A 24,570-nucleotide genomic window follows, 5' to 3' on the forward strand; every position below is an offset into this window, starting at 1 on the left:
CATGGGTTAAAATTATCAATGATTAAAAATGTAATTGAATCCACATTTGTTTTAAACAATAACGATGTATGTCATGGAATATATTTAATTCAGCCGACGAATATAATCATATAATACCATTGGTTTTAGACACAGTCTTCTTTCGAAGATCTAGATAAAAAACAACGATATCCATTATAGTTTAGTAAATGTTTTGCTGTAACAGATCTGTAAAGTACTATGTGAAAGTTCTTCACACAAAATGCCGTTATTGTTTGACTTTTCATATTCACATATGCATGTATTGGCACATCTTGTATATTGCATATATTGTTATTTAAACCGTATTTCACAATGTTGTTAAACCTCTTTTTATTTTGCTCATGAATGACCCTACCTGTGGATTCTAAATAACCAATCGTAATAGTAGACTTTGTGTCTGTCATTATCCCTGTGAACAAAACATGTGAGTCACTTTAGAGAAACAAAGCAATGTTGAAACACATGGGGATATTTGTAGTAATACTACTTTTTGCTCGTCGCTTTTGTTCTCACAGTCCGCTATCATTAGACAGTTTACGTGCAACATTCACTAGAAAAGTACTTTTTTAAGCTCTGAACAGTACCGTTTCCTTGTTCTCAGCTATCCCTGTTTACTGAGAAATAATCTATTTTTTTATTTCAAACAGGGCCCGTTTACTAGTTTCCTTATTCTCAACAACACCCATTGACTAGGGAAGAACTGTTTCTCATAACTAAGTTGTTCCAAAATGACTCGAGTGAAAAACACAACGCCCCCCCTCATTATTTCAAAATGGTACAAATCAATTAGCGGCATCCTGTATTTGAACCGAAAATACTTTCAGATCGGCGAGCTGTGTGATTGTATGATCAGTCAACTGATTGTTAAGTTAAGCAGGTGATTTGTCGGCGAAAGCAACACGTAGTTTACTGTAATTTGAATATGAACAGGTGCGACACACGTTATTGGCGAATTGTCCTTCCACATAAAAGAAGTTACGTAACACACGTACGTTATGAAAACAAGAAATCGCCAAATTCACATACAACTCAGTAAGCTATTTACCGCAGTCATCACTAGGTTCACCAATAAAACAATATTCCCACAGCGCTGTTTCATCCGTGATGTAGCACCATACTGTCACATCGCCATCAGGATTTCGACAATAATTGTGATCGCCAATGCCGGCATCCGGATGATTCTGCCGCGTCATTGGGTGATTATCAGAGTTCCACGCAGCACAATGTCTGCCCCTAAGAGTAATATTAACTAGACCTCTATAATCTGTCCCATTTGAATCTTCATAACATTCTATTGAATCTGCAAAACAGTGATAAACTCAAAGTGTGATATTTAAATTACAACACCAGAGAGAATAGAAAAACATATTTTATATTTAGACAAGTGATCATGGTTTATATTTAGTTTATATATTGATTGTTCTGTTTCACTTGATTATATTGTATCAATGGAGGGTTGGAAATATTTAGTATCTTAGTTTAAATAAGTGAATAGCTTTGCTCACTGTTTCTGGCGGATTTTAACTAGAGCGTCATAAATGTTTGAACATTGCCTTACCTAAAACAGCATTATGTTTCCGGGGAAATAACAGAATAAGAATCAATGTCAATACCAAAGCTATTAGCAGGAAATATGCTATTAATATTTCAGTACGGATGGAATACCATGGCTTAACCTGATTAAAAAAAACATACAGACTTAATTACACATTTCTATTATACAAATATATTGGTGTTACATCTAAAAATAGTATTTCCCCAAATTTTCTAATTATGGAACCAAACCTATTCATACAATTATCTCTATGTAAAAAATGTTAATCTTTCATCGTCTGAATCTTCATTGTGTGCAAAAATAAATTATACATTGCTGTTAGTGAATCATTGACAAAAAGAACGGAAAAAAACATATGGAAATCATTGAGCTGACCAATACCGAACTGATATAATTTAACAAGTTATTGTATATATAACAATTGTTATAATAAAATAATAAAATAACAAAAATGACCTCTAAATGTTTCACCTTAATGTTAAGTACTTACCCCTACTGCCATGCTCCGTCTTGAAAGTCACAATAATCTACAAAAAAGCATATTATGTAATGATGACACCATACCATAACATCATTTGCGTATAAGTAAGAATGTCGCTCATTATTTTTTTTCGGATTTCAGATATTGATGAAATAACTTACATATAATTTGCCATATCGTCATCAACACTCCTCGCAAGCAACTATACACGTATTGACATCATATTATAATATACGCAATGTAAATATTTGATATAAAAGCTGCTGCTTGGTAATGATGAACAAGAACATCTGTACTTTATTCAGTTACCCCACCCCCCCGTAACTGTCTTAGCTGGACATGTTTGTGCAATGCAGGAACGTAGATCTCCATTTTCCAAACTAAAACATTAACTTAAGTTAATTTCACGTTGATATGCCTAGAAATATGTTAAAGAAATATGTTAAAGGATTCACTAAAAACTGGCAAATGTTTATAAGAAAATATAGTATATAGCATAGTATATAGATATATATTTTGTTGGTCACATTTGATAATAAAATACATCAATTCTTGAATTTACACCAGGGAAGTTACCTATTATGGAAAACACTCAGGACCTATTTTCAACCAACATTGTAAATTTATAACTTAATACATGGCAATAAATGGTAAATTTTCAAATATTTCTAATACTTCAAGTATGTTAGTATTCATAATTCATAATTTGTGTTGTTACTGAGCGGGGAAACCGAGGAAATCAAACTTAACACAGACCATGTACATGACTTGTATTATATAATCTCTGAAACATGTTCGCTTAAAAAACTAGCTTACTAATCTGATACCAGTTCAAGCGTTTAAAATTTCAGTGGTATAGACTGTATGACGATACAATCCTTACATTTAGTGTACTGTAATATTGTTTCACACATTCCCTGTGGCTAATATAACACAAACAGTATATGCAATTCAGTGTGCAGCAATTATGACGTTACAATTATAAAATTTGAGGCATCAACTTACTCGGGAGTACACATAGGAGATCATAACTATTGTCGAGTACACATTGCATTTGCGTTCATATACAATATGCAAACAAATGAAGCATTATTCTTCTGATCTGAACAATTATTTGGACCGCTTAAGAAACATTCTTAATCAGCAGGACACACATAGGGCGAATTCGGTTAATTTATCCTTAAAATTAAATAATAATAAACAGATAAATATTGCATTTTCAATTTGACTGCTTAGAATGGTAATAATATTTTTAATCATTATACAGGACATATGAATTACCGATTTGGGTTAATTTACCTTTAAAAATAATTTATATTAAACTTTTATATGTAGTATAATTTTAAATTATTGCATTATGGGTCGTAGAAATTGTGACATTTAGATAAATCGTTAAGAAACATTATTATACTATTTTGATGAAATAGAATATCAGTATAAGCACTCTGACCCCGTTATTTCTATTTTCGTGTGATATTATAAGATCATATGACTATTATGCATGGCTATAAAGGTGAAAAGTAAATCCTGGTTATACCGTAAACCTTATCATTACTATTTCGCTCTTTACAATATAGCGTGCGACACGAACCATAAGACTGACATAAAATCTATGTGAACAAAATGAAGTTCACCTAAGTAAATATCTAAATGAGAAAGACAAACATATATTTGCCTCAAGGTATGCATGAGACAATGTCAGATGATTTGAAGGTCTGTATTGCACTTATCCTCATTTATATTGTGAGGGAATAAGTTATATTATTATATAACGCTATGAGTTACATCGTTCCGTGATTTTGCGGTATTTTACGGAATATTTTCATCCTATCATATTAGGAAATACAAATTATAAACATGGAATGATTACTCGTGTGAGCGTCCTCTAATAATAAAATCCGACATGGCTGCCACCTGGGTTAGACCGGACTTCGCACAAAGAAGTTCGCTGATTTTGTTCTAAATAATTTGTTCGATTTAGGCATTCCCATAATGTATCATATGATTTCCGAGGAAAAGATGTATAATAATAAGGTTATTACGTTGATGCCTCAAAGTATGCACTTAGACAGTACTTCTCCTGTACTGTCTTCGTGCATACTTTGAGGTATCCACGTAATAACCTTATATTATATAAATCATAATAATATTGACAATAGTAACTGTTTTTAAAAGCATGTACTTCGATGTGACTTTTATAGCTTACAGCAATACATATGATATTCACCTTAAAAAGTACTATGATTTAATAAATGCAGTTTTATCAAAACAATAATGACTATAATTTCTCAACAGCCAGCCTAGATTTCACGGGCTGATACCGGGATTGTAGTACTAATTTTAGTCATTGTCATTGCAACGCGTCAAATACCAGACCATAGTTTACGTCATGCCTTACCCAAATAAACACTTATGTAAATTTAGACAATGCAACCGTAACATTCATATCATTCTGTAGAAAATATACCATGCTAATTACTAAGATTAGTATAAGTAATTAGTATGAATGAAGTTTCTTTCCAGATTAACTATTACATCCATAACTTGTGTTGCTATGGTAACCATATACACAGTCAAAATGTTTCAAATTAATATACCATTTGCAAACTATTATGTACCAAGTGAAATTCTGTTTGACTGTCATCGAGGTATATAGGCGATATCCAGTTAATGGGTTTAAAATATATATGCTGGGCAACACAAACCACCCACAATCCAGTTAATGGGTTTAAATATATATGGTTCATTAAGAATATGACTGGATCCCAGAGAGTTTGAATACGCCTTATGGAATATACCGTTACAAACGAATGTCTAATTGCATAAATTCTGATGGCAAACTATTTCAAAAGTAAAATGAGCAAGAAATTTGAGACGTTACTGTCATTGGAGCAATCGTTAAAGACATATATATCATAAAAATGAAAATGAAGCATATGATATATTAATGAAAAAAATGGAATAAGCCAGAAAATATAATGCCAAATTGAACAAATCTAAGATGAAAATATGGATAAACGAAGGAATATTGTCATTTTGAAGTTGAGCTATGAAAGCAATGATAGCCAGAAGACTGATAAATTAATGTTACAATCCAATTGGAATTCATGACAACTACATCAAGCCTAACCTATTCTAAATAAAACAGTATATGTAAATGAGTCAACCAACCGTAAAAAATGTTGTCAAAGATATTATTGAAATGCTAAAGATCCGTTAATTACTTTATAGGATTAACAAGGTGAAAAACTAACACCAAATACTCAACTATTCACACGATACTACGACAGAAAATACATGATGTACCTCGGACAAGGAACAAAAAGTTTAGGCACTGTAATGTACCAACATATGCAAATATGCAAACATGCAAACCTAAAAATAGTGTTACATGTGTAATCAGTTACAATGTAGCGGAATATGTCAAGTACTAGCAGCGTCTAGTGCGATTACAACAGTGCGATTGAATGGTAAATATTCACTTCAACGGAAATACATGCGTCCATAACCTTATAGCTACAATTAGCTTTTTTGTTTATTTATATACAGGTTTTAGAAGCAAGTTAAAATCGTTAACAATATGCAGTGACTATTCTAGGTAATTTGAAATACAAATTGTATTTTACAACGTTATCTCTAATACCAGAGCAAATATATATCATGATTGTATATTTAGAAGAAATATTCTTTTTTATTGAAAATTAGATGTGACATATTTGAGTTCAGCTCTTTAGTGAATTGTTCTAAATAATCTGACGCATAATCTGACTTTATTCACAAGAGCACAACAATAATATATTTTGAATGGCTGTACAACCAGTAAACTAATGTGAGTTTACTCACTTGCTCACATAACACTACGGTAAAGACTTTCAATTTTCGACATTGTCAAATTCTTTCGGGTATTTTTGAACAAAAAACTGAAAGCAAGGTATTTTAATAAATATATTCAGAAATATATTAAGAATAATTCATGAGAATATTACAGAATGTTTGCTATTTGCTATATTATTATGACTGAAAGAAGCTTAATGAAATTAAAAAAATATGTATTGCATTCAACAACTCACGTATGGACAATAACTTTAACAAATATGATTTTACTTGGTTAAAATACTGTATTGTTCTGCATAAAAGCGAAAGATTTTTACAATGTAGAAAACGGAAAGTCTGTATCGTAGTGTGACATGTATATTTTCGTGTATAAATTCGCAAGTGTGTTTGTCAGAGATGAACTATTAGCTATTAGAAAAATTAGAAAATTCATGAAGTAAACATGGTTGCTTTATGGTTTACGCCTACTCGGTTTAAAATAGGTTATTCATCGGTATATTGCGATATGGTGAAAAACGCCTCCACCATAAGAGCCGTTTTAAGCACAATGACCGCCGTTATTGTAGTTTAACAACCATTGTACAGACATAGTCTGATGATATCTAATGGCTAATGACTGTTTGATTTCCATGACTTTACATTATATATAATATTAAAATGAGGTATAAAATAATCGACTACCTAAGTTCACAGGAAATAAAATTGTCCAAAAGATCTGTACTTACTTTTGATATCCTACTTTTGATAATTACTATATGGATTTAGTAGATATTGCCAATATAATAGTGCCGCAATGTTCGCACATACCATTGATTTCGAGGGAAATGCGACCGCAGTCTGAATGGATAAAAATAATGTCTTTAATGTCTGCCTCCTTGGACGGTCGGCCATATGTGAGAGTTACAATATTAATTAAATTTAGTTGCCTTTTGCTCAATAAAATTATCTATGGTTCCCGGAAGAGCAAAGGGCGTGAACGCACAGCAAAACAAAGAACAAAGAAAACATAACATATTCAAGATGGGAAACACGAGCTATCTGTAATCTGTAATTAAAATTCCATTTCTCATAAACTGGATTCATCTGGGTCATTGCTGCTGTACGCATGCGTATTACTGCATTATATCATTACACGTTAACTATTGTTAGTTAACAATAGGAACCATGGCCGTGATTAATTGAGCAGTAGACGACCGCATATAATATCGCCACCATGGTCGTTTACTAACCTCGCCTAGCAAACATAGTTGACAAAACAGGGGATTAACGTTATTAACGGAATCACATAGGAAAATAAAAACAACGCATGAGTAATATGATCAATTATATTTATATTTCAGATTTTTCCTTTGATCAGAATGTGATACAACATTTTGAAAAACATAACTGATATGATAATAATAGGGGTTATTCCCAGAATACGTTTTCACATAACATTTTGACAAAATGGCTAACCCATCAGACACCTACACAGATATGGCTAGAGCAATATTATTATTAATTTAAAACAAAATAAAACCAGAAAACAAAGAGAACCAGTTGAAATCGCTAAGGTTTTCACAAAGATAACGGTTAAACGAGGATATTTTATTTCTATTATTGATGATATACGTGTAATGTATCAACTAGGAAGTCTAAATACAAAATACTATGTTTTTAAACATGAGATAAAAACGAGGACATGTAACTCATGTAATACGTCATGTTTAGGAACATATTGTGTTTGTCTCCAATATTGCAATTGCGGTTGATGTTCTGATGTCTGGCGACTTTGTTAATAGTACACTCCAATCATAATTGAAAAAGCAATATTATAATAAAATGATGCCCATGTTAATTATTCAAATGTATACACATTATGATGGGAACATGACCCAATGATATTATATACATTTCATCCACTTTTGGTGTAACTATTATAGAAAACCTGCTGTTTGAACAAAGATATATTATAACAGAACAATGGCCGATACCTGATTAGTAATATAAATAGTTTCATGAAACATTATTTATTTAATGATATTTACAACATTGTATAAACTAAATTCGTCATAACCGAACTTCGATTTGTAAAACTAGTATTGATTTCAAACGGTGGAATTATAAAAATATGAAAACAACTTACCAGTCATTGTAGCATTCGTAATGCATCGACAGCGACATGTACACCATTGGGGTTGATCAAGGGAGTGGTAGTAAAGGTAAAAATGGCGCCCAGTAGGCGGAGCCACATTTGATTTTTTGCATCTAATGCTATTCAAGGAGCTACGTAGTAAAACGAAAGTGATAATTGCTATGGTATTTATTACTTATTTGTTTTGTGGTATCCCCAAGCGAACGTTGTCGCAGTAGAGATCTTCGTCTAAAAAACGACCAATGGCGGAAGTTGTAAGAATAACTAGAATTATTGTCTCGCCCGTTATTCAAGTGTACAAATGAAACAACCCGATGGTATTATTTTGCTGGGTTTTGCTGAGAATACAATTCTTTTTAATGAAAATTATCGTTTGTTTAGTCACTTATCGAGGTTCATCTACATCGTTCTTAAACACAGATGAGTCAGATGTGGATCATTTGCTGTGAATATCAGATGCTATACCCTGATACTATGTAATAAAACCGTTGTTAACACCATGTTTCACGTTTGTTCACATTAGTCGTAGGCGCAGTTTAGTAGCTGTATCGACGATTAGCAACCTAATCGTGCGATGTAAAGCCTATTCTAGAATTAGAACTGTGTGGTGTACATTTGCGGGTAACATACTCGAAATCCATGTTTCCAGTCTTCACGGGTCATTTGAAAAATTTCGACTCACGGTAATCGTGATTGTTTTAGAAGAAATCATGTAAAATTGTAAACCCACCAGTTTTTAATTAACGGATATCTATATGAACGCAATCACAATGAGGTCACATTCATTGTGATAATTCATCATATTTTCGTGTTTACACGTGGATTATATATTAAATTCAACGCTCAAGTAACGTCATACTTTATCGGACGGTTTGGAACTCTAAATATAAACAGCGCAGTCAACGCCTGTCATGATTGCTAGGGGTAAATTTGGATTGACACACTTGATTGGCGAATTTAAGTATAGGCCGCAGACATTTCACTGTAGGCAGGATTGTATATGTAGACGTGTGTGGGGTATTTATCTGATCTTTGTAAAGAAATTTGTAATGAGAAATTGGGACTATGCTCTTATTCTCCATTTAATTTTTCAAATATGTAGCCATTGCTCTCATAACATTTGCATACGGAAATTGTGGCAAAATTAGCACAATGTCACAACTTATGAATATTCATGATCTAACATGATATATTCGATGTATTCGTATCTAAGAAATGTTGGTGAGCAGCATGTCGGTCAAGTTACTCGCTGTGTGACTTCGAACCAATACTATATGAGGTATTTTTTTCCGAAGGAGCGAACTTCTTTGTATGGAGTCCGGTCAAACTCTAGGGGCTGCCATGTTTTTTTTTTATTATTAGAGGGCGCTTACGTGCGTAATCGTTCCATACGTGACATTCGCAGTTTCTAATAAGGTAGGATGAAAATACCCCATACAATACCGCAATACTACGGCACGCTGTAACCTATGGCGTTATGGTACGGTATTAGTATAATAATATTTCGACACAATTATTTCATCTCGAGTCTTTCATGCCTATGGTTGTCAATAATTAAATTCTACTAAACAAATAATCAAGCAGTATGGTCATTTGAGGTCATGGCAGTTTAATTCAGGACTATTTATAGCACGAGTATTGCTATAGATGGCGTTAGTGACGTGGTCATTAATGTTAGTATGTTACAGCGCCCTCATTTGTCATGACACTGTTGAGCTCAGTTTTATATATGGGTCTTTAACCTATTTGATATTCGAATGTCGTTGCCTAGATAAAGTGAACACTGTAAAGGTCAAGCTCGTGGCTCGTTATATTAAGTATGAAACATCTCTTGCTTGAGACACTGTGATATTATTTTTTTCTTAGTCAGAAATTCATCGTTGGTCATATTGCACGGCAGATGAGCTCCACGGTCTATAATGTTGTACTGTTGTGTACTCGACTAACATAGGGACAAACATATAATAGCTAATACATGTATAATTGAATAAGATTTTAGTTTCCCGGAAACTGTGGTTTGAACAGCCCTTTTCCACTGTGTATCATAATGTATGCCAGACACTATACTAAGTAGTGTAATATTAAATGCTGTTGCATTAAGCTAAAGGCTCGTAATATAATTCTCGTAGATGACATTATTTTTTCAATATATCTAATTAAAAAATCACGTTGAATCAAATGTTACATTTAGTCCCGTCATTTTTTGCAAGGTCATTAGCAGTGCACTTTCATACACCAGGTAAAACGAATATCAAAGTACTTTTTTTAGCGAATCGAAAGATGATCGTGGAAACCATACAATAGGTAACATTGTTGCATATACAGACAACGCACAGGTAAACGTAACCATCTATACAGATGGAAGTTTTATATTTTGTACGAATAAAAACCTATTCATTTCTCGCTAGGCACATTTAAACATTACATATTAAGACACATGTATGTATTCTACCATAGAATAACGTAGAATTCAGTAACATTTATTAGGTAAAATACGCCACCAACATTGCCTATAAATGTATTTTTGTAATTGTAATATCACTGCGTGTATGTGTCATATAGTCATAATCGTACACATCGTATTACTATACAATTCCTAAATCATATTCATAATCCCCATGTTGAACAAATTATTGTCAAACTTATTCGGATTTTCTGATAAAAGATTCACTAAGGTAAGCGAATCATCGTGTTTAAAATAAAGACGTTATTTAATATCATTGGTTTGTTAAGCAGTAAATTTCACCGTTTAAGTTGTTTTTATATTAATTGTATAATAATATTAGATTTTATATCATTACTTGTCATGTTGACATCTAAATACTATATACATGGTTCAATATATTCAAGTTTAGAAGTGGCGGGACTCTTTCAGACAGCCGTTATTTATTTCTATTGAATATCCCTTACACAAGAGATTTGATCAAATCAACATTATATTTAGCAACGTTCTGCCAATGCCGCAAATGCACGACCAACGACAGACTACTTATTAAATAATAATAAAACATGTTTCTGAGGGCAATATAACTGATTTTTGCTTGTCGGAGGGGTGATGATCCAGAACATAATATTGATGATGCCAGAAAGTCAATTGGTCATGACCGACAGCCCGAGGGCTAAAAACAAATAGTATCATTGCCCGAATGACAATGGTTTATTTATTTTATCATATCGAAGAGACATCCATCATGCACAACTACATCTAACATAAATCTTTGACACTCGCTCTACTACAATATAACAACATTTATGTTTGAAATATGCAATATGTTTTCTGAATAATCTCAAATAATTTAGCTTTGTGAGTGCTCAGATGCCAAACGTGTACATACATTAGTATATAAAATTGCACTAATCAATGTCAAAGCGAGGTTTCATGTTATTTTCCTCGAAATGATTTTATATCGCACAAGTTAAAAAAGGACATTCAATATACATGTATTATTTTGACGATATCGCTGCAACAAATTTTCTTCTAAGTATTAAGAAACGATCTTGTTTTTTCATGTGCATTACATAAATACTCACACACCTTCAACTACATCACCAAATGTTTTTTTATTTACTTGTTACATACCATTTTTCTCTATCGACACGCCAAGTTTGTTCCTTTGCCTTGTTAATGCATTTACTTGATTGCTGAATATGTTTAATTATGTGCTGTCCAATCACAATAATGAAGTATTGGCCCTAATACAATGGTATAATATAATAAGAAATACCGATTCTAAAAAACATACGTCCATGTGAACCATCTGCTCTTTCCAAATTAACTTATTTACAAATGACCCCCACAAGTTCGCTGATAGCACTACGCGACATTTCCCCAAACAGTCTTATATTCGTAATCGCTTTCACTATTCCAATTACCATGCTTACCATTGCCATGGAAACAGTGTACTTATATATCGTGTATTCACCCACAATGTAGAGCCGTGTTATTTCCCCCACCATTTTCTTTTCATACAGCCCTTGGTCCAACGTTGACCTACCAATCCAATCAGGTTACTTCTTGATATGACATTCGCCATCTACACGCGTGTCACATACTTTACACAAGTCTGTTTACCCTATTCCTGCGCCAACTTTTCCGACCCATTTAACAACACGCACCATACTAATGATATAAATGTTTTGTTGTACGTTGCTCGATTGCATTCAGCTACTTCAAACCCAGTTAACACAGACTTTACACGAACATCTCTAAATTAGAAAGAAAACACGACGTGCTGAGAACAGAGTATCAGTTTATTAGTCCGGTTGAAATCGATTGCGTGATTGTAATTACTCCAATAATCGTGTAACAATCTTACAATACATGATACAGACACGATGACTGATTGTACGTGTAGACCATGTTTATAACATGTCGCTTAGCAGAAACGATCTTATTATGGTTTCAAATAGCCATTAAAGAAATTGATATTGGGAATTCAAAGATACCGCGCTAGATAACGAGGGCGACCTTAATGATTCATCTACCAAGTATAGTAAAAACTATGATTCTCCAATCAGTATAAAAGGAATCCGTTCCCTTAAGACAAGGAATTAGAATAAGCTATAGTAAGAAACGATTTCATATTCTAAAATACAACAACAAGAACGACGTTGTACTTCCTTCAATTTGCTTGTGTATTGATTAATACATACAAACTGTCAAAGAAGTAGGCCTAAAATCGGTGTTTCGAAATATGTAAAACAAATAGCGTTATGTACGTATTTTTAATGCCGTGTAGACTAAATGTGCTTTACCGTATTGCATTGTGAAAATACGTAGAAAATAAGTTCGACTTTATTGATTTCGCAGATATTGTGTATTAATTAAACTTATATAGTATAAATATATTTTTGCAAATCGTGTGAAAATCGACAATATTCTACCAACAAAGAAACACGTGTCTTCCCAATTGATTTCATGGAAAGCATAATCGATATACTAGCATCGTAACATACTTATGTATCAATCGAAAGAATGTTTAAAAATACGCGCTCCCATAGTTTGCTAACATAAAAGTGCTACCAGCTGCTAAAGCTTTGTTTGTCGATGGGTGTTTAAGTGTGTGTAGACATTTCTGAAATTTACGTCTTACCCAATTAACTTTTTCACTTGTAACTCATTATTACACCTGTGATACAAGCTGTGAAAATGTTTTTAGGTTTTCCCGATATTAAGCCATACTGATTTTTTAAATATTTTTCCGCAAATACTATCTGAATATTCGTAAAGCATTCTTTAATATAAGTTTTTTTTAATATATATAAATTAATTTTTACAATGTTTTATTCTTTAAATAAATATAACAAATACATGAATTGTTATTTGTTATATCTTATAAGGAGATATAACGTTCATTAGCGCATTAAAATAAAACAAAACAAACAATAACTGCTGCATTGCGCTCTACACATTATATATGACACGTTGTTATAAGAAGGACAAACTACCGGCGTATATCGCATATCAATTTGTATTCGTGTCATGTTTTGCCATGTTGTACTGCCACATTGTAATGTTAAACGGGTCTTCTGTGTACTAGTATTATTTTTGAAGGATGATACAAGAATAATGCGTAACTTGTAAAGAAGATGTCTCATACGGACTGATTGGCATATTGACTGGACTGACTTTCATCGCATTATATCTAATTTTAGTCTGAAAACATTATTGTTGACTATTTTTTTTTTAAATATCCTAAATTTGACATTGTATAATTAGCTAAGTTTTGCATATTTTATTAGAAAATGCAATGATATTTTAGTTTGGAACTATACAATTTACTATCGTTTTGCAGCATTATTATGACATTGCCGGTGGCATGGTACAATTTGATCTATTAGATGTATATAATAATCCAATTGCCACATAATTGCCACATTTCATATCTGTTTAACGAAAGTACTATAGTGTTCCGCTACACTGGCTGCGAGTGTATTTAAGGATTAACTACACGCGCGATGACCCGTTCAGTAGTGAGGCACCTGGATGATGATATGTTGGGTGCGTGATTCATTTTATTACGGGTGCGATAGACATCACAGTTACGGGCCAAAAAAAGCTATTTTTCTACTTCAGCAGCCTATATTCGTCAAATTACTTTCACCATTAGCGGTTATGGTGGTAACTTTTATCTATTAACTGGCTGAATGCTTTCACGATTTGTTTCTAAATTCTCAATTAAGCTATCTTTTAGTGGGTAGAATTGCGTTTTAACTATCATCAGTCATGCTTGGAGTAAACAGTGTTCTGAAAGATCTCTATTCCACGTTGCATTGTAAATACGTAGAAAAATATTTACACTCGTACAGCAGCGAAAGCAGTCCCATCCAAATATATTAATGACTTTGTAAAACGGATTTACGACAACTAGAAAAAAACAGTACAACTAATCTAGTAAGTTGAACCCTTAGATGTAATCATATATATAGAGAGAGAGATCACAAAACAATGTCGACACGATTGAAGCCAAGATACAGTTACGTGAATAAAAATGTTTATCGTGGATTTGGAAAATGCAGTCACTGATTGCATCACATTGCATGGTCATGACATATACATTCAGCGCGCTAAACTGAAATAGATCTTTAACACCCGCGACTGGGTTTTCAATTTAATTAATCAACATAATATATACATATTTGTAAATTGTGTTATTGCATCTCATTCTTAAACACTTTTGTTTTTCTCGCTGGTGTTCCGTATACTTGGAAACACGTATTGCGATTCAAAATAATTAGTTAATTTGGTGGTATAATACTACTAGTTTAATCACACCTCGCAACGACTCGGCGTCTAATCCGATACTGTGCTCCCATAAACTCACGTTAGTAATTATTTATTATCAGGTGGTGCACTCAATTATGGCTTTTCCTTGTTGTTTTATATATACATTATATGGTCTTTTTCACATGCACTTATCTTATATGTATATCATTACAGTTACGGATGAGTAATCACAAACAGCTGATTTAATTATGAATCTATCAACTGGTATTAATTTTAATCTATCCACACATGTACTAACAAATATCATTTCATGTATTTTATTGAATTAGTAACACTTTGCTTTTTTATCTGAAAACCCATGCCTTAGATTTTTAACAAATACACATTTTTTTAGTGACGTAAACAAAAGTATAGCAATTCACAAATTTATGATCATTGATTGACTTGCCGAGAACGGATAATAACGTCAAGTTCGATAAAAACACCTAAATCACGACAGAATTGCATGCCACGCTAAACATAAAAGACCACTTTTCTTGAGTATAGTAAAGCTGTATAATTACCGACTTAGTGACGCACGACTCACTAAATGCAAAAGATTACTTCCAGGGTTAAGTAGACAACTGTTTAACCTTATCGTTGACAGTCAACGCATTATTATTATTCAGCAGATCGGAGTTCTCAGCCTCATAGAAAGTACACCCCTGCTAATTTACATTGCAAACAATTAAACGACACAAACAATTTTATTCCGTTCATATGTCATTTACCAGTCACGCAACTGGATACGAATATTTAATTTGTGTATAAAAATGTTTAAATTAATCATACACACGGGTTGAAGATGTGTTTTATGTATATGTGAGTATATATATATATATATTATATACTATACGTATTGATACAGCATAGCGTCACCGGTGGCAATAATTTTTCAAACTTGATTGATTGAAGATTCAACAAATTTAATTAAACTAAGCAACAACTTAACGTACATGTTTTCATTAGTGTAAATAATTGAACGTACAACCAACAGCCAATCATAGCATGTTGCCGAGGTTGTCATAGCAACTGTTGATATAGTGTTGAGCCAAACACATGTTTGTTCAGATAGAAAACGCGCAAAAGAGGGAGAAGAAGCAAAAGAGAGAGCCGAACAAATAAACGACTTAAAAACAGGCAAGTCGTCTACAATAGAACGTTTTCGATTGGTGAGTAAACACTGTAATTCTTGTATACATATTTTAAGTATAAAGCTTTTAATTTAAGATTACGTTGATTGCAAGCCTGTTTGAATTGTCGGTGTACTATACTATACTTATATATGTACGTTGATAATACTTGTAGTTATCATTTGACGAATTAGAACGCCGTGTATGTGGCGTACAGTCACACATAATGTATATGCTTGAGTTTAATGAGTTGTTATATATATATCATTTGCTCTATGGTGAGAATGAATAAGGTCTAGAATATTTCATCATCTGTGTTAAAGTAACTGTTGTATATTCTCACTCGTTTTGCGCATGCTCTCAATCATTATAGTGTAATAAAATGCTCTTAACTGAATTATTCATATTTAGTAACATTTCAAAATTGTTTAGATATTGCTGTAATATTAAAATGTTCGTCCTTGTGTCATTATGATTAGTCCAAATAACGGTTACATTATACATTTGACGATATAGGAGGTGTCGATCGACACATGTCGTTGAAGTATTTGTTATGGAGCGTTGTACACGGAATGAGTTATTACATTTCCCAGAGGGCAGAGACTCGTTCATTACTTCATGTCTTTGTTATGCTAGTACTGATTGCGGGCCAAATGTGTGTTTGTAACGTAGGTAAATTAGACCCATACATAAGCAACACAAATCAGTTACGTTCCCTAAAGCTTCGAGAAACATGTTTCGATTGCCAAGGTTTATGCCTCAACGTGGTCTATCGATTACGTCGCAGCATTTAATCAAACCAAGAAAGCATTTTTTTCTCGATATAGTTATTTCAGGGACTTAAAACAAACAAACAAACAAACAAACGTTTGTATTAATTTTTATGTCGAATACTGCGCAGCAATTTGAAACGATGTCAAGGAAAGAGTACATCGATAAAGAAAGCACTGAATCGAAGTGACAAACAAAGCTAGGTTTCAATCTATAGCAGTACAAAGCTATGCCGTCGAAAGTGAATTTTAATCTATGTCGGCTGTTCAGTGAACATATTCTCATTTCATCTTAAACTAATTGGTTTTCCTCAATATTCCCCTCACTATAACATACTGTTATTCAAATAATTACAATGGACTATGCGTAATAAAACATGTAATGACAGTCTGTCAAATATTAGGTTTTCAACATTTTGTAATAAAAACAAGTCAAATGTTCGTTAGGTTGAAGCATTGGCCACATGTAAACTAAATTGTTAGACAGTTCTCATAGCATCTTAACAAGGAATAAGCAAGCATCCGTGGTGGTTAGTACACACAAAAATAAATCATTGAGTTGTGAGGATGAGAGTATGTATATTGGTGAATGTGCGACGCTCTCGGTGCATAGTTTTATATATTACTGAATTGACTGTACTGTTCTATAACGAGCGTACCATCCGTCTTGCATTCGCATCGCTTCAGATGATTCTCGACGATTGCGCGTGGGACGTTTACAGCATGGAAAGCGCCGCAGTAATGTGATATTTGTTAGCCGCCTTTTTAATTCCAAGATTTTGTCACTCATTTGTTTCGTATTACGTAAATCGTATATCTTGAATAATTAAATCGCACATAATTGTAATTCTTTATAGTTCAATTGCTGTCTAATTTAGATGACAATTGTGTCGCATTCTGATATCTGGTACAATATACTCATGTTACAGCACGGCGTACACACCTTCCCTCCATCCAAAATTGACCGCGCACATAAATGTGTTTTACTACTGTCCATACTGCCTACAGTACTGTCTGTACTGCCTACAGCGTTACGAACATACTATACAACTTTCAAGTTATTCGCGTGTAAGTTTTGAAAAAAACACACACAGTGTTTTCAGTAGTCGGAATAGTTGAAACATTAATATGGAAATAGTTACCGTCAGGTAAAATCTTATTTGAACGTTAGTACTGCATATGCACTGTCGTATTGAAATGGTGATTGTTATCATGATAGCATACGTAGTGACAAATATAGGAGTCTTAATAACAGATTTATTTCTAATACTCTTTAACCATGTTACTATCTTAAATATTGCAAAAGCGTTTAACTTATTGGTCCTCATTTACTGCGATTGTTTATGCAAATCAGGCGACCGTTCCACGCACTCACAAATCACGTTTCCGCGTCAGTTTGTGCGTTTTAAAAGCTGCGAAACGGATAAATAAACGATAAATGTGGTAATGACTCCGATGCCATTCATGATATATCGTCTATACAGAGGTAAAATGTATTAAAAATGTCTCCAAACATGTTAATAATAATGATTAATTTAGTCACATTTGAGATAATAGACCACTTTCCTGATGTTGAAGATATAGTGTTTGCATGTGCTCACATACGAATATGGGGTACAGCGTAGACTATCACCTGACGTGGCAAAAATAAAATCACTCGTCACCACATATCAGCATAATTGAACAGTATCAAACAGAGTTATGAAAATACTGTAGATGAAAGAATGATGCCGACCACTGTAATTTAATTGTTAAAAACCCGATACATTACAGTAAAGCTTATCTGGACTCAATTCTAAATGAGCTTGAATCATGTCTTTTTAAAATATACTTTTCATACATACAAGTGTGTTATCCACTGATCTTTATTGTTATGGAAGTGAACATATCACGTTTTAGTGCGGAGTTCCAAATTAAAATATCAGCAACATTATCGGCGTTTTTTTACTATTATTTTCTCACTGTGGTTGGCACTATTTTTACGATTCTGAACACAGAACAGCCATGCATTGTAAATAAACATAATTAATTCAGGGCGAAACATATTAAAATATTGTTCCCTATTTAAGTGTGCCAATGCCAAACCATTGAAAAGCTATTCTTGTGGCTCTTGCGCTGCATAACCGCGGTAACAGAAGCAACAGACGATTTTGTTTTTTAGCCGAAAGATACGTCCAAACATGGGCAATCTCACTCACGTACGAGCAGCAATATTCCTAACCAGACTTCTAGTTTCGACTGCATAACACCCGCAGTACCATTAGCACCGGGACCAGTGAAAGTTTCTGCGTTTCCTCTTTCACACTCATTGCTATATCCGACACAAAGGTACCACATAATACCAAATTACTGTTTTCTCGGGGGACAAGTAACGGCGGGACATTATATGTCAATATTCATATCAATTTGAACGCGATCAAGAGAAAACGTGCACGTCTTCCAGTTGTTTATGACAACGATTCCGATTGAATACTGACTGGTTGCCTGTGCGTTTGGGGTCTAATTTTTAAATAAAGACCAATAATAATCAATTGTTTTTTAGTCAAAGAATACTATATTAACACACAATTTTTCGAATTCATGCATACAACTGTAAAAATGGTATTACAAGTTTACGTGTAATTCTTTTTTCGTAGTACAGCAGAAAACGCAATATGACTTAAAACATATCACTGAGGTCATGTCTTGGTTAATATAGATATACCTTTTAGTTTTTCATAGAGTAGCAGACAAATACTGAAATGTAATTTTAATAAATGATGGGTAATACATGAACATAAATTTTCATTTACGTGACAACACTTCAAAGCATAGTACACATATAAAAGTCATTTTTCATTTGAAATAATGGTTTCACATGATCCGATAAAACTAATTACAATGCGTACTCAGTGACCCCGGCGCATGTACAGATCACCTGTATTTTTCCCTGTGATTAGATTAGGTGCAATATAATGGCACACAAGCAGATACGTGGTTGAATAAACGGCATCTTCTGCATATACCCACAATACTATTGTTACACTAATATAGTGCGATTGTAAAGGTATTATGCCTCGGGGTTTACAATATACTTATGTTATTTTAGAAATGTTCTGATGTCACAATGTATTTACATAAACGGTTTAAAATACATTATTGAGCACTCACAATTACTGGATTTTTCATATTGGTATTCATTAGTACAGTTGACAAATCTAACCCTTTCGGATCAATATAATATTATCTCTTATGTATAAAACCACGCAAGGTACTTTGATTCTTATAACATTATAATTAATTCATTCCACGTAGAGGTATAGCATGGTATTTAACAAAAGTCGAGATAAGCCTCGTAATGAGTACCGAAACACAATACAGAACTCACAGACTGTACATTTGAGTTAATATTGCAAATGATCGTCAACATAGGCACAGAGAGTCATGTGTTTGTTTGAGTTTCCAAATGCATCTTACTTGCAGTGATTTGCTACTAAAATTTTAGGTCTGTAGTCGTTGGATCTTTATTCGAATGAAATAAATGATTAACTCGACATCAAATAGAATAGGAACAAAAAAAAGAACACAGATGCAATTATACAGATTGTACTATCATCTTGAGTTAGAATGCATTCGACAACATATGCAAGGTCGGATACGCCACACAATAGTACTCTGACAACGGTATATTTGATTGTCTGTTTAATATATCCATATGCACGGAGCATGGCGTTCAGGTAGATTACATGTTATTTAAAACAGATGACACTACAGCTAATGGCTGGATTCCCATGGGACGTGCTTCAAACTAGAACGTAATTGTTGTGTTCCGTATGTCAATTCAAATAAAGAGACACTTTTTTTCCGATGAATTACGTTTCCTTACCTCAATGGCCCTGCATGATGCGGCATATTAATCTTGATGGCGGATTTGTCTTTAGCCGTAAGGCCAATGACATCACAGGCAGTCGTTCGCAGCTAACTGTGTGCCATTTATTTCAGTTATTCATATCTTTTAACATGTCTGAACGTATTAATATGAATTGTACAAGTAGTTTTACGCAGTGTATAATCAACAGGGAGAAAACCTGTGAATGCGTTCAATTTTATACCTAAATATTTTTCATGATGCTGTGCAAATTTAATTTCTCCATAAAAGACGCCTCTGATAAAAATGAGGGTACGAAGTTTTGGTGTCAAAGTTTTCTACGGATAACTAACTGGAACAAGTTCAGGACTGTATCAAACATGGAACATATTTATCTATGATCATGACAACATGATATGACATGATACTGAAAGTTGTCGTGATTTTGATATCGGGTGGTACGGTGCATAATAATCCATTTGTACTGTTTTCATGTTCAGTAATGCGAATGCAACAACGAGACATTATGGGTAATTGAATTAGACTCGTCGCGAATCTTCAAACTTGTCAAGAATGTGATTCAAATAAGAAACTAGTCGGTTTCATGTTTTGGTTCTTTATTTAGTTGCTAACAAATGCAGAACAGAATAGAACAGATAAAAAGTGTCAGCGTGTGAATGAAAATAGCTTCTCACTGTGGGTGCCAGTGGAGAGGTTATATTGAGTTCAATGCTATACGGCGCTAATGTTTAGTACATATAATGCATACACTTCAGCGATATTGTAAATTATACCCATTTCTATTGCGAGTAATGCCCAATTTCCATGACCAATCACTAAAAGCATATTCGCATTGACGGAAACATTTGAAAAAAAGTAAATGATCAAAGCAAACGCTTGCAATATGTTTTAACAAGCCAGTATCGATTATGAAAGCATCGCATGATCATCGCAAATATACAAACGGATAATCGACACGTAGTGTGAAAGTGCTAGCTAAGTGCGGAGGTCAAGGTACTTTTGTAATAACTGTTCTTATATAGCACTTTAAACTTGATCAAGTAACTGTTTAAGAATTGTTTGCTCGTGGACTTGCACATCACCTTCGTCGAACCTCTGTATTTCTTGCACGAGTGTTATTATTACCCCATTTCCTTAAATGCCTTAAAATATAATGCGTGTAGTTGTATTTACATATTATCACATCTCACTGCGTGCGCATTACGCATGCTGTAATTTGATGAGACTAGGTCACATGACATTGAATAAAAATGGATATTACATGGTATATGACCCGCCAAGTGGATATTACATGGGTATATCACATGGATGACGTCATTGTAAGTGACTGCAATAACATTCTCACGAACTTACCACACCTTCTATTTACAAATCACTCAGCTTTAAAGCGTTTTCGGTGAGCACGGGCGTAGACGCGTAGAAATGCTTTGCCGTACATTTTTGCTTCATGCAAAAAACACCATCAACTTCAAAATAGAGTATCTTAATATCCATTCTGGCACGTTCGCTGTCTATTTCGGATGGCTAAATTTCCTTCAAAACCATAAAAGCAGCCCCAAAGGCAACATCGGCGAACAACATTTCGTTTTGCACAATAGTTTCAGTGACGTCATCCATGTGATATACCAATGTAATATCCACTTGGCGGGCAATATACCATATAAATATATATAAATTTGTATTCAATGTCATATTACCGAGTCTCAACCAATCACAGCAGGCGTAACTGCAGTGACATGTGATAAATGAGACTATCACCTGGTACGGCTATTTCCCAGCAGGCATGGTGTATTGTTTTGAATTACAGAATAGCCAATCAATCAATCCATCCAATTAACCAATGGAAGCTTCTAAAATGACTCACTTTCATCTTTTGTGACGAAAAATAAATATGTTATTGATAAAAGTTTGAACCATATTGTTGACTGAAATGTGGTTACTAAACATCTTCCTATTCTGCCTATTTTTTATTAGATTGTACGGCATGGACGAGGAAGAACAACATTCGAGTGAATCGCTTATCAGTTATTCATACGATTATTACGCACTATTTGAGAGAGCATCTAAGTTGAATACTCCGCCACCCGTGACAGTAGCGTTTGGTGTAGTCTTTATGTGTATGATTATTTTCGGGAACATTTGGGTTATCGTAGCTGTATTCCGACAACCAAAGTTACGAAAATCAGCCACTAACCTCTTCATCGTATCATTGTCTGTATCCGATCTAATGGTAGCCGTTTTCTTCATACCATACCACGTTGCATTGTTCGCCTACAATATTCCAATAATCAATTCAGCTTTGTGTAAGATTTTGGGATATTTTCACTGGGCTGCTCAATGTGGCACAACATTCTCGCTGATCTGCATTTGCGTAGACCGGTATCGAGCCATTGTGCAGCCCATGAAACAGAAAATATCGATACGACAAGCTATGATTGGATGCACGCTCGTATGGTTGGTATCACTTGGCTATTCTTCGTTTAAGTTATCCGTTAATGACGTGCTGTCCTGGAATGAAACGATCGCTGTAGAGCATGGAAACGAAACGTTTTACGAGTACGAACTGGTGGCTTTTTGTTACGTTAAAGATGAAAGCACAGATCACTGGTTTCGACTAACCGATTTAATCCTAATGTACATCGTACCTCTAATTATATTAACAATTCTCTATTCCATAATGGTCTTCACCTTATGGCTTAGCAAATCACCCTCAAGTTCTAGCAGCCGTAACAAAAAGAAAGCGGTAAAAATGCTGAGTTTTGTTGTGCTACAATTTGCACTAACATGGCTACCAAACCATACATTGCAGTTCTATTTTACTTGGTCCGAAACATTCCCAAGAAGCGAATTCCTGTACTCAAATGTTCCCGCCAACCTGGCAATTTTTATTTTCCTCTGCAACAGTTGGATAAACCCTATTCTCTATGCGTATTTCAATGAACATTTTCGAAGAGAGTTCAGAAAACTGTTTCCCTGCTTCTACAAGTGTCGCACATCGACTGTTGAACCTGAGGAGACAGCAACGACGAGATTTGGTCCTACAACTGGTAACATTGGCAGAACACAAATATCAACAATCAGCACAACAGTGGCATAGCATCCAATGACTTGGAAATTGCATTAGTAAGTCAGTTTGTATAAAAATGTACTAATAAAACAAATACACAATTATACACAATTATTATTATGTCATTTTTATTCAATTGTATCTGTTATAAAATAAATGGATTTATATTAGGGAGCTAGCGCAGGGCAATATATAGAACCAGGACAACGAGAAGATTGCATTAAGTAATATACGGTTTAGTTACCTCGAATCACTGATTTGTATATCCTAACATGGTGTATATTATCTCCATACTCGAACAACCATACATTCCAAGCAAAATATATTGACTAGGCATAGCTAGTCTTATAATTACTCGCATTTAATAGAAGGTATTATTGATACTGTCTTGCTGTACATATCTGTATTTTTGGTGTTTGGCGAGACAAATCAAGCTAATATTATATTCGATTTCAGGGTATGTTACATGCCGCCAGATACATTGCCAGGACAAGAATAATTTAGATTACATTTTCATGCAAGAACATACAATATGTAATATATATATTATGTGTAACGTTGACTTAATCCCAATGTGAATATACATATCAAACACATTAATTTGTGGTAGGAAAAATATTTAGCATGACAGAGTCTATTTCAGATGTTTATTTAGCGTTGTTTTTTTGTATATACATTTGTGTTATCGTCGCACAGATTATCATATACTGACACTACGTGCGAGTAATATACTGTATTTTATATCGCATTCTTTGTACTAGCAGAAAACGTCTGTGACTGGAGGGTAAGAGATAACGACTGTACGTATCAGTTACTAGAATATGAGTTGAGGTTATTTATCTCGTTTATTATAGAACTTTATGCCAATATTTATTATGTCATTCTATGTTTTATCTTTTGTTTGATTCCCGCGTATGACCTGCAAATGTGAATAAACAAAT

The 24,570-nt window shown here is 33.8% G+C and overlaps 2 protein-coding genes and 1 long non-coding RNA gene across 3 annotated transcripts in view; 1 reads left to right on the forward strand and 2 right to left on the reverse strand.

Annotated features, from left to right (window-relative positions):
• The window catches only part of LOC102804883 (apolipoprotein(a)-like), a 35,585-nt gene extending 33,507 nt beyond the window's left edge, over positions 1–2,078 (reverse strand). Inside the window, exons 1-3 of the mRNA XM_085507476.1 lie at positions 2,067–2,078; positions 1,580–1,697; positions 1,067–1,321 (exon numbers count right to left, since the gene is read on the reverse strand). Coding sequence (XP_085363602.1) covers positions 1,067–1,321; positions 1,580–1,697; positions 2,067–2,078 — 385 coding nt within the window. The remainder of the gene's footprint in view (positions 1–1,066; positions 1,322–1,579; positions 1,698–2,066) is intronic.
• Positions 2,079–6,616: 4,538 nt separating this feature from the next.
• LOC144350103 (uncharacterized) lies at positions 6,617–8,085 on the reverse strand. Its single transcript, XR_013420157.1, has 2 exons — positions 8,017–8,085; positions 6,617–6,728 (listed from the first exon to the last, which is right to left on the reverse strand). It is a non-coding gene; the product is annotated as an uncharacterized LOC144350103 (long non-coding RNA).
• Positions 8,086–22,546: 14,461 nt separating this feature from the next.
• On the forward strand, positions 22,547–23,659 carry LOC100368933 (galanin receptor 2a-like). Its single transcript, XM_002733812.1, has one exon. The coding sequence runs from the start codon at positions 22,547–22,549 to the stop codon at positions 23,657–23,659; it is 1,113 nt and encodes a 370-aa protein (XP_002733858.1).
• The last annotated feature ends 911 nt before the right edge of the window (positions 23,660–24,570 follow it).

Source organism: Saccoglossus kowalevskii, chromosome 14 (genome assembly GCF_978046115.1).
Source record: "Saccoglossus kowalevskii chromosome 14, keSacKowa6.1, whole genome shotgun sequence".
NCBI classification, from domain to species: Eukaryota; Metazoa; Hemichordata; class Enteropneusta; family Harrimaniidae; genus Saccoglossus; species Saccoglossus kowalevskii.

Bases quoted from the DNA above. Each gene is read 5' to 3' on its own strand.
- LOC100368933 (XM_002733812.1), top strand. From the start codon at position 22,547: ATGGACGAGGAAGAACAACATTCGAGTGAATCGCTTATCAGTTATTCA.